This window comes from Stegodyphus dumicola, chromosome 11 (assembly GCF_044657685.1).
Source record: "Stegodyphus dumicola isolate Sdum_Otavi_A_Nest chromosome 11, ASM4465768v1".
Classification (NCBI taxonomy): Eukaryota; Metazoa; Arthropoda; class Arachnida; order Araneae; family Eresidae; genus Stegodyphus; species Stegodyphus dumicola.
Window position 1 is genome coordinate 47,362,798 of NC_140778.1, and position 12,626 is coordinate 47,375,423.

A 12,626-nucleotide genomic window follows, 5' to 3' on the forward strand; every position below is an offset into this window, starting at 1 on the left:
TTAAATCAAATGCCTCGTCATTATAATTCGCTTCCGATAGCGAAGAAAGTAACAGAGGTTATTGAAAACGAAAAAATTTCGATTGACAAATTAGTCCGTATTCTCGACACAGCAATTATAGGACTTGAACAGCGGAACTTTGTAACTGAACAAGAAATTATGTCTGTTTATAGAATTAAAGAGAATGTATTATAACATAAAAAACGAAGCAACTTAAACAACTTAAATTGAAAGAAATGTTTAATAAAGTAAACAAATAAATATTAAGCTTTTTTTTTTTTTTTTTTTTTTTTTTTTTTTGTAAATTTTGATACCCTTTAGATCATAATTGTTCTTTATTTCGTAAATTACGGTTTCATATTTTTAATTTTATAATTTCTGCATGCCATTTTACCAGATTTAAACTGATGATCTATAATCCGGAAAAATCGATAATCCGGAATCGCCGAAGTCCCGACGAGTCCGGATTAACGACTTTTGACTGTATAAGGACTTATAAGCACTTATAAGGGCCGCTACGAACCCTGTTTCTGCATGCCATCTTACGCGATTTAAACTGATGATCTATAATCCGGAAAAATCGATAAACCGGAATTGGCGAAGTCCCGACGAGTCCGGATTAACGACTTTTGACTGTACAAACATTTTCTTTAGATTTGTCCTATGAGTAGTTAAAACGGCTAAATACTGGTAGTTCGATCTCGGCTGAAATCCCTGATAAACAAGCTGGATATGCAGAAGTTTTTTTTATTATTATTTATTTTTTGCATGTTGTTTTGTGAGCATTTTCATGGTTTTCCTTAACTGATGTAAATATGAGTGTACTTACCCTAAAAAATATTCCCAAAAGCATGCCTTTTTCAGCTAGCCCTCACATGCTTTGCATATTGAATTAAATAAACACACAAACCCTTCTTATTCTTAAAATGATAAAGTAATTAATTTCACATTACATGCAATGAAGCTTTTTAAAAGCTAGGATACTTTCTAATTACTGCTGTTCTTCTCGGTTATATGTGAATAAATATCTCAATGACACTGCTTATGATACAAAAATTGTTTCAGGTAAGTCTTCTTATGCACAGTGGTGAAGCGAGGGGGGGGCAAGGGGGTATATGATGACCCGGGCACCAAATGATCTCCAAACAAGATTTTCATCATATCACTGCGTTTTTTGGGGGGGGTGCCAAAAAGGTATTTTGGCCTGGCCAACAATTATGCTCGCTACTCCACTGCTTATGCAGTCATAAGCATGATATAAAGAAAACAGATGGCATGAAAATACCTAATCCATACAATCCTTAGTGACTGATATTTGACATAGTTTTCATGTTGCATCTGTGAACTACAGTGTGAGATTTGATTGAGCGAAATTGTGACTAAATTTCAGAAGACTTTTTTAATAAAATTATGGTGGGAAAATTTTAAAGTGAAATTAAAATCAAAAGATAAATTGAACAGTAAAATCAAAACAGAAATGTTGTCCATAAATATATTAATTACAATTAAAGATAAAAAAGATATTTTAAATATTCATATAATAAATATATGTAATTAATGAAATTCATATAAATATATGCGTTTCAAATTATCTAACTTTCACCATATTTGCATTTTGATAATGTTATTAAATGTGGACCTTAAATAACACTTTTAGCAGCATATATCAGTTGGGTTTGGTTCGTTTAAATTATGGGAAAGCATGGGAGAGATCTGCCTAAGAGGAAGGATGGCTTCAAGGAGGTCTTTCTGAGGGGATCTGGTTTGAATCCATGTTACATATTGGGAATACCATGAAAACAATCATGCAACTAGCTCATTTGCTTGGCTAATCAAACTACCAAACTTCAGTTGTTTCACTGTTCGGTTGCATATCAGTTGCAAAGCACTAAATAAATAATATGTTCCTTGGTTCTTGTTATGAGTTACATGCAAGAAAGTTCAGTTCTGAGAAGCACAAAAGCAAGTCTTAATAAAAATTAGTATGCCAAATTTAAAGTGAATATGTTGGGTTTTTTGTGTGCAATACATGAACATATATATACAAAACAAGTCTGAGAAAAATATAATTTACTGTATACGCTAACGTAATCTCCGCACTTTTTTTACTGAAATTACATCACTAAAATGCAAGTGCGGACATTACACGGGTCTTTCAAATGACGCGCCTTTTTCTCACGAGTAATTTTCCATGTAAATTTCATTTCAAAAGTTAAATAAATAAGTTCTGAGTGGGAGAAAATGGCATAGGTAATAAAAGTATCAAATTTAAAGTTGTCTAATAGCAACCTAAAATTCACAAACTCACTTTCTCCCATCCATATATATAATATAAATTACCCTGTTTATGTTATCAACACTCGGCGCATATTTATTCACACAGGAGCTCAATATAGAGGCACAAATTAATTAACAATTGCAATTTTAATATTTACTTTTACACAAATTAAATAAAAGTTGTTTCGGTTGATCTTTGGATTATGGTAACTTGGCGATTTTTTGGCCAAAATTTGGCGACCAACCCTGCTACAGCAACCTACTAGTTTTCGTTCGGATGCCATTTTGTTTTCACGAAGTGAAGGCATTTTTTTTTTTTTTTTTTTTAATCAACATTTTTTTCCAACAATCTGCTAGCCAAATTACACTTATGCTAGAACTTTTATGGAACAAAAGTGCTTAATTATGACGAAGATTAGGTGCGATATTGGAACAAAGTGCAGAATCGCCCACTGCTTGTTGCGTTTTTAAGAATTGCACATACACGGTATCATCCATGTACACATCGACCTATTTTCACTTAAAAAAACATCCCAGAATTGCACAAAAATGGCATTGCGCACACTTTTAACTTTATCCATGTACACTGCTAAAGTCCTAGCTAGTAACCTTTATCGTCTTACCAAACTGTTGCCAAACTACCTGTTACCATATTCCAAAGATTAGCCATTGTTTCTTTTAATATATTGCACACATTATTTTTTAAAAAATCTATTCTGACGCAATGTATGAAAATCCTTTTCGTTTCATCATTCGCGGCAACCAGTCTCCACTCGCTTTAAACTGCCATATAGGAATGTATTCTCATGCAGCAGCAAGCGCTGTTATTTGGCCCATTTCCTATGTTATGTGTACCCTTGAGCATGTATATCACGAACATATGCAACTACTTTTTTAAGTTCGGAAACTTGCATTTCGAACTACGAAACACGTATCTCGTCTTGCTTGTTGCCGCCAGTTCACCCCGCTGTTTGCTCCAATTGTGCACACACTTTTCATCTACCTTATGTACACTTGTTGCTACGCTTTTCCCATTTTCCTGCACAAATTCTATAACTTTCAGTTTAAAAGCCACTGAATGGATGGTGTATTTTCCCATTTCAAGCACACTGCTAACAAGAATTCTAAATGATACTATGAATGAAAAGAGAAATCTTGAAAGCCGAGTGGTTTGCTGGCACCAATGTTATGACTGAATAACAGTTTCACCTGAATGCAAAGAAAGTCTTTGCTTTCCATCCTGGCACCAACCAAAGACTAAACAAATGAATATTCTTTCTTTAGAGATGTTTATTTATTAAAGGGCAAAAGGCAATGTTAAAAATATAGTAAGAAATTTTTTAGTTTTTAGAGTGCGGGTCACTTTTTTTTTACATAAAATTTAACTGAAAAGTTGGGATGGACACATTACATGAGCGTATACGGTATTACTAAAAAAAACTTTTATGTAATCAGATAATTGCAAATAAATTTCTATTTAAATGAGAATATCTATTGATTTCATTTATGTATTGATAATGGATTTTCAATCATAGTTTTGGAAGTACTTTGAAATTATGCAATGAAGATATTAATTATAAAAGTGGCTTTTTGATTTTATATTTTCATAATTTCCTTAGAAACTGCACTGTTAAAAACAGGAATAATTTGGAATTTTATAATACTGAAAGATATTCAAAGACAGACCTGTATTTTACTATTTTTGTTCCCATTAAATAGATAATTCTGTCAAGAAAAAGGTTCATTATTACATGATTATTTTACTTCCATATGCTTAATATATTGTTCTCTCAGCTAACTTGCATTTATGCCATTTATTATTTAATTAATTTTAATACCACTTACTTCCATGGATTTAATATCTTTTAACCCTATGCCGCACATCTTGATGTTGATCAACTGTTGGTGAGTAAAACTGCAACAGTGCCAGTGGGCTCTTTGCCGAAGTGCCAACGGGCACTTTGCGAAAGAAAACCTTTTTTCCCTTAGTGCTTCTGGAACTTCCATAGCATGGAACAAAAATGATAGATTAAAGCATTTATTATCTGGTTTATTTTTGAGAATATATGCTCTAAAGCATTTATAATTTTATTTTACGGAACAAAAACATCCCCAAGTTGCCAAAATGGAAAATAATTTCACTTTAAAATATGACAGCGGAAAATAAAAAAATATTATTTTTCTTTCACTATAACATGCAAAAAATAAATAAAAACAGTTTTTAAATAAATATTTAGTATAACAGATTTCTTACCTACACAGAAATAATCTTTCCTTCTGTTGTATATGCATTACACACATGGGAATGCTATATTTGATATGCCCAAGATTTAACTGAAAATACTGAGACATAATTTCACCTTTTTAACATTGCTGTGGAACCCTGGAGTGGTTTTGTGAATGTTTATACACTGACACATTTGATTCTGGACCCAGATAGGCATGGTTGTCAATAATTGTTCACCATAAGTGGAAATACATGATACATTTTTTCATGACAGGCACAAGAAAACATTTCTATCAGTAATGCAAAGCTGTAATTCATATCTGCATTAAATTCATAAATAGATGAGTTTAACATAAAATGCATATAATTCACAGTATGCATACTGGATGAAATATTTAGCCACCTTTTAGAATTTAAGTGTTTGAAGTTCCGATATATATAATACATTTCACTATGCAACAGATGTAGACACTAAAATTACCACATCAAAATATTTTAAAGAATATTTTAACTTGTGGAAACTAATAAATTGTTTACAATTTATTTTGATGAAATGAGAATTTATATATCTCACACAGGGTCACGGATAGACCATTCAATATAATCTCCCCAAATCTATCACTGATTGATACTATAAGTTCTAAGAACTTTGCTTTTTCTAAATTCTGTCATTCAGAAAGGAAAAAAACCAGACTTGGCCTCACATAATGAGATTTCTTAGCTGTACAGATAGGTGCTTACTGAGTAGTAAATAAAAGTTACAACTCCTAAATGCTAAAAAGATGGCTTTCTCTTCTTCATAAATAAAGCAACATTTCTTGAAACTCTTCATCGCCTTAAACGACATGTTACAAACTTAATTCATAACATTTGCCTCTTATGCTGCATCCATATTTAAATCCTCTTTATGAAGATGAATGAATAGATTTTTACACACAAGTGTTCACAGTGTAAGTAAGCATATGCTTGAATAAATGACCCTTCTCAGTAATTATCTCCTTACATACTTCACACACATGAGGTTTCTTTCCTGTGTGAATATGCACATGATTGATTAAATTACTCTTTTCGCTAAATGTCTTCTTACACAATTTACAGATATGGGGTTTCTTTTATCTGTGAGTATGTGCTACATGGTAGTTTAAACTGGCTTTTAAACTGAATGTCTTCTTACATACTTCACACATATGACGCTTCTCTCCTGTGTGAACAAGCATATGTATGTTTAAATTACTCTTTTGATTAAACTTCTTCTTACATACTTCACACATATAAGGCTTCTCTCCTGTGTGAATAAGCATATGCATGTTTAAATTACTCTTTTGAGCAAACTTCTTCTTACATACTTCACACATATGGGGTTTTTCTCTTGTGTGAATACGCATATGACTATTTAAACTACTTGTGCCACTAAACATCTTCTTACATACTTCACACATATGGGGTTTTTCTCTTGTGTGAAAACGCATATGACTTTTTAAACCACTCGTGTCACTAAACATCTTCTTACATACTTCACACATATGAGGTTTCTCTCCTGTGTAAACCAGCATATGCATGTTTAAATTACTCTTCCGAGTAAACGTCTGCTTACATACTTCACACATATAAGGTTTCTCTCCTGTGTGAGAAAGCATATGTCTCTTTAAAATACATTTTTGATTAAATGACTTCTCGCATACTTCACATGTATAAGGTTTCTCTCCTGTGTGGGTACGCATATGAACGATTAAATAACTCTTTCGAGTAAACGTCTTCTTGCATATTTCACATATATGTTTCTCTCCTGTGTGAAAATGCATATTCATGTTTAAATTATGTTTATGATTAAATAATTTCTTATGTACTTGACACAGGAGACTTTTCTCCTGTGTGAATAAGCAACTGTGTGTTTAAACTACCCTTTTCAGTAAACATTTTATTACACACTTCACAAATATGAGCTTTCTGTCCTGTGTGAATAACAATATGCTGGTTTAAAACAGACTTTCGAGTAAACATCTTCTTACATACTTCATATACATGAGGTTTTTCTCCTGTATGAATAAGCATATGATTGTGAAAAATAGCCTTTGAACCGAACATCTCACATACTTCACACATACGAGGCTCTCTCCTGTATGAATAAGCATATGATTGTTAAAACTACTTTTTACACTAAACTTCCTTTTGCATACATCACATACATGAAGCTTGTTTCCTCTGTGAAGGAGCATACGCATGTTTAAATTAGCTTTTCGATTAAATGATTTCTCACATAATTCAGACATATGAGGTTTCTCTCCTGTGTGAGTAAGTATTTGCTAATTTAAATGATCCTTTTGAGTAAACATGTTTTTACATCCTTCATACATATGAGGTTTCTTTCCTGCACAAATATGCACATGTATCTTTAAATCAGCTTTTCTCAAATGATTTCTTACATACTTTACTAAGGCTTCTCTCCTGTGGGTACGCATATACTTCTTTAAACCAGACTTTAGTTTGAATGATTGATTAAATTTCTTATACTCATGCTTTTTAAAAATGTTTTTTTAATGGGTATCCTTAAGCTATTTTAAGATATTGCTTCTGCAAAGAGATTGAATACATAGTCCTAGACACAAAGGTTCTTTTCTGTAGAGATAACTATATTTGATATTATACAACTTGTTAGATAAATCAGGAGGATATTTATGCTCTGCATGGATGTAAAATAAGATGGATAAATTAATTTTATTCAATTAAAAATTATTAATACATATTGTGCATGAGACATCTACTGTACTGGGTAAAATCTGTACTGCATAAGATCTACTTGACCACCAGGAACACTCCAGTAAAAATCAATTTGTTACATTTCACAGAATTTCTTGCTCAAAAACATTTATGTACTTAACAGTAAATTTAAGGCATATATCATATAACCTTCATTGTTACTATATAAAGTTTTGATATTTCTAGATCTGTTAGTGTTTAACAGTTGTTTATTCAAAAGTGCTATATAACTTCCGCATTTCACAGCACATAATTTGCAAAGTAATTGACTAAAGAGGAACAAAACCTCCTTTCAATGCGCAACAAGTAACCTCCTTGATGCGCAACACACATTTCATTCATTATTTCATTCGTCAATAGGACACACAATACAAGCGTCTAAACCCCCAAGCATCATCATAACCGGTTTTTTCCCGGTGTGTGGGAAAAGGAGAAGAGAAAAGGGATTTTGAATATAGGGAATTTTAGTCCATAGCGTTGTTTGTATTTCGTAGCTGGTGAATTGTAATTGAAATGTCTTCAGAAAATTTTATCATATCTTCTGAATTAATTCCTGAAATGGAAAATCAACCGTAGAAAAGTTTTTCATGTGTTGATTGTGGAAAAAGATACACTATATTCTCTAATTTAAGAAGACACGTAGCATATCATCATCCCGCAAAATTGCAGAACATAAAACGACGAAATGGATTGCGAATTTAAATGTTCTAGTTGCACATGTCAGTCAGCAATCTATAAGTCATTTAAAAGCTCATGAACGGCAGAAACATCAATTCCATAAATGTTTACTGCTCAATTCCTATTTTGATAAGCGAAATATTATTTTACATTTCGAAGGTGATCATGATGTAAGAATAGATAAAAAACATTTAGAATTTTCATTAGAGGTCTTTTATGATTGGAAACAAAGTACTGATAAAGAAACACATTCAAAATTTATTGTCGAAAGCACCAAAATATCCAGCAATGCTAAATATTACTTTTTTATTGCCCATAAATTTGGTATGTTTAAATACGAAAATCTAGGAAAGAGACATTTAAAAGTAGAAGGTAGTGCTAATATAAATGGATTTTGCCCACCTAGCATTTTAAAGTATGTTGTACACATGGAATAAATGCTTTATATTTAACCATCATTTGCAGAACAGTACCTGCCGGCTTTCAAAATGTAAATAACATCTATATAGATTATTATTTTTTCACAGATCATTTCCTGTTTCTTAAAAAGTTTTTTTTTTTTTTTTTTTTTTTTTTTTTTTTTTTTTTTTACATTATTTTTGAAAAATATTAACCTATGAGCCACAACGTTAGTCAAATAAACAATTTTTCGCCAGTTTACATAACTGCCAATAAAGAGCAGAATTCTTATATTTCTTGTGCAGAATTCCGATCATTTGCTTGTGACTCAAACTAACGTAATTAACAATAAATTTGTTAAAATGTAGTGTAATACTGTCTGCTCATATCGGATGATATTTGCACTCAGAGACTTTTACACAATTTAAAAATTGAAATTTCCCACACAGTTAATCTTACACAATCTATTAAAACAGATTAGCAACTTTTATTTTTAAGGAAACTAATCTAAATAAATATTATCGCAATTTCTTTAGCATCTGATGCGATTGCGTAAGCATGGGTGAAAACGACACCCTCCATCACGAGCGATTTGTTAGTTCTTGGACGAAATGCCTTTCTTCCCTTTCTCAATCCGAAACCGAGCTATGGTCCAGGGGCGTAGCTAGAGGGAGGCAAGAGAGGGCATCTGTCCCCGGGCGCAGAATCCAAGGGGCGCCAAACTGATGTTACGACCTTTTAGAATTAAATGTTTTCCATCCTTGGCAAGCAGTAGGTGGCGCGAAATCTTCAGTTGTCCCTGGGCGCTGAAAACCCTAGCTACGACTCTGCTATGATCAAAGGTGAATCATGGGGTCTAGACGCTTGTCAGAAGAAGGGGAAATTATTTGTTCAGGTAAATATACGTTTGAGGTTCACCTTACGAGATTTTCTAGGTTGAAGAACAAAGTATGGGACATCCGAGAAATACCGGGAAAGAATTTTAATTGACACAGCCACACCACTGAGAAAAATTTTAAGTTTGTACATAACAGATAAAGGAAATGTGAATGCCAGTTCAGATGAGTTGGTTCGCTTGACCATCAAATATTCTGAACCGCCGCCCCATCAAGGCGCAGCTGGGGCAGGTACTTGTAGCAAAAAATATGTATGCACAGTCTTTGCTTATAGCACGTAAGATAGCATCATCAGTAGAAGTCGTTCCCCCACCCCTCACTTTTGCTCATAGCCTGGTTTCGGAATGAGAGGGAAAAAGGGATTTCCTCCAAAGCACTTAACAATCGTTCCACCGCCTAGCTCATGCATTTCTGTACCTTCAGCGTACCTTATGACCGCCGGAACACAGCACATAATTCTACGTGCTAATCGCGGCCTAAAGAGGAACTTGGAAAACCCAAGGACGTCTATATACATATTCTTTGGCTAGACGTCAAACCTCTTATTTGCTTATAACCGGTTTTTTTTTTTCATTCTCTGGGATATACGGAAGGGAAAAAGGATTTTGAGTATAGGGAATATTAGTCCAAAGCGTTGTTTATATTGCGTTCCTGTGAAATTACCGTTCAGAAAATGTATTAACGTATCTTCTGAAATAAGAAAACGGCCCTTTACTGGGACAAGTAATTTCGCATCGGAAAATCACGAATATCCTTGGAAACAACTGAAAGGTCTTTTTCAGGGTCAAATACAGTCAAAAGTCTTTAATCCGGACGCGTTGGGACTTCGGCGATTCCGGATTATGGGTTTTTCCGGATTATAGATCATCAGTTTAAATCTGGTAAGATGGCATGCAGAAATTATAAAATTAAAAATATGAAACCGTAATTTATTAAATAAAGAGCAATTATGATCTAAAGGGTATCAAAATTTACAAAAAAAAGCTTTATATTTACTTGTTTACTTTATTAAACATTTCTTTCAACGCGCGCATACGTAGAGCATACATTACGCATAGTCGAAATTAGAAAATTGCAACCAGAAAACTATTTGATGTGTATTCCTGATATTTATAATGACGAGGAATTTGATTTAAATCATATCAAAGACGGAGTACATCGAGATGAAATACTACATTTAGTAAGTACGGAATTATAAGCCGAATAAAATAAAAAATCTGTCCCTAAGATAAAGATAGTGCTGACAGATCAACTTCCAGTTCAGTGCACGCCGCGTTGTCCCCCCCCCCGGCAGAGCAGCGTGAAATTGATAAACATATTTCGGAATGGTTAGAGAATCAAAGGATATGCCTTTATCCATTTTTTGCAGCAATTCCACTTTTTGTTTGATGGACATCGAAACATGCTTTCGCTTCGTAGATTCTTTGGTAGGTCCAGAATCGGAAATTCCTTTTTACATAATCGAAAGTTCAAGCTTACTTTTATAAAATTGCTCTAACAGTCTCCAAAAAATAATAAGCCGAATCCAATTGAAAGATTAAGGAACAATGCAATCTGCAACATTAACTGAAATAGATAATTAGATAATTTTAGCTTAGCTTATACCGTTCGTTATACATTAAACGCGCACACATTAGCGTATTATGCGCATGCGTACAGTAATATGCGTTGACGCATGCGCAGAAAGTTTGTATCTTTGAGGTCTGGATGACAGATCATTCCGGATTAAAGACTTTTGACTGTATTTGTGACACGCAAAATCAACTGTTGACAGTGCTATGAATTGCGGAAAAAGATACGCTATATTTTTTAACTGAAAAAGACATTTGGCAAGTGGTCATCCCACCGATAAGATGATTCAAAACGCAGGAAAGAATTCAAATTATACCAGAATGCGCAACTAAAGCATCAAATTTAAAAGTTCTAGTTGTATGCGTTGCCAAATACATTTTACAGGTATTATGCGTTGCCTATTTTGGCCACAATGTCTTGTGAATTCTTTTTATGGCGGGTAGATAATCAGACATTTCTTAGTACCAGTTTCTTTTTTATTAATAGTTTATCAATGTGTCAATGATTAAAATGCTGATGTTAGGAAAAGCTGTTTTTCCTTTATTTTTACTTATCAAAAACTACACAAAAATATTAGATGTGACATCTCAGCTTTGTCTTCATTTTCCCAGGCTTGTGTTTTCCTTTTAGCGCATTATGCAATGCTTCCAGATTTGTATATGCTATATCAGTATGTTATGTGTTTCAATATTTGAATTTTCTGTTAGTAAAGCATACCATCCCATTATCGCAGAACTGTACCTGCTCTCAAAATGTACTTACCAGCCATATAAGTTATTCTTTATTCACATTCAGTTTCTGGTTTCTTAGAAAAAAATCTTTCTTTGTTACATATTATTACTTAGAAACAGAACATTACATACGAGCCTTAAAGTTAGTGATACAGGTTTTGCCAGTTTACAAGGTTGAATATATAAGAAGACAACAAGCATAAGTTGAAAATATTAAATAAAATGAATGCTTGTATAATTTTCAAAAAGTTTCAATCTCCTACAAAGAAAGGTTTCTAGATTCATAAATCAGAGCTGCTAATGAAAAGCAAAACTCTTTATTTTCCTCCTGATGTATTCCAATAATGCCCTTATTTAGTCATTATAGAGATGAGATTTAAATTAATGTAATTAACAATTAATTAGCTAAAATGCAGTCACTTGCTGGTATGGGATCACCTGCTGATACCTGTGAACAATATTTTTACTCTAATATTTTTGTTTATATTTTTTTTCTAACTGCAGCTTCTGAGTAACATTGCACGAGCTTCAAGCAGATGTAATCGTTTTCTTTACTCTATAGGTTTTTTATTCATTATATATTCATATTATTATTATCTTATTATTATTATCTATGTTTCGTAACAGTTTATGTTTCAGAGAATGGCAATATACTAATTTTTTTTTGTTTTTTTTAAGAGAGAGAGTGTAACTTTTTTTTTTTTTTAATTTTAGAGTATGAGTAAAGGAATTATTTAATTATTGTAGAGTCATAAATAACTAAAGAGATATAGTTATTTCCGAGTAATAAATAGTTTCTTGATGTAACAAATTTGGCAAGAATTTTTGAACAACCTGGATGATATGAACTTTTGCACAATTTACAAAAGAAATTTTCCACATAACTAATCTTACACAATACATTAAATGAAATTAGCAACTTTATTTGTTAGAAAACTAAGCTAAGTAAATATAGCATCACTATCACAACTTCGTTAGTATTTCGAGCGATTAGTAGCTGCATACATGCGATCTTCGAGCATGAGCGATTGTGAGCGTTTAGACGAAATCCCTTTTTCCCTCTTTCATTCCGAAACCGGACTACAGTAA

At 32.8% G+C, this 12,626-nt stretch overlaps 1 protein-coding gene across 6 annotated transcripts in view; it reads right to left on the reverse strand.

Annotated features, from left to right (window-relative positions):
- LOC118188634 (uncharacterized) overlaps window positions 1-7,668 on the reverse strand; it is a 31,983-nt gene extending 24,315 nt beyond the window's left edge. The window contains exons 1-2 of one of the 6 annotated variants that reach the window (XR_015043931.1): window positions 4,536-7,668; window positions 4,123-4,277 (exon numbers count right to left, since the gene is read on the reverse strand). Coding sequence is in view for 2 of the 6 variants with exons in the window: in XM_085826651.1 (XP_085682777.1) it covers window positions 4,123-4,277; window positions 4,536-4,629 (249 nt within the window). In the remaining 4 variants the exon portion in view is untranslated. Of the gene's footprint in view, window positions 1-4,122; window positions 4,278-4,531 lie in introns of all 6 variants that reach the window. The other 5 variants (XR_004758138.2, XM_085826651.1, XR_015043933.1 and 2 more) reach the window with 5 other exon arrangements.
- Window positions 7,669-12,626: the final 4,958 nt, after the last annotated feature.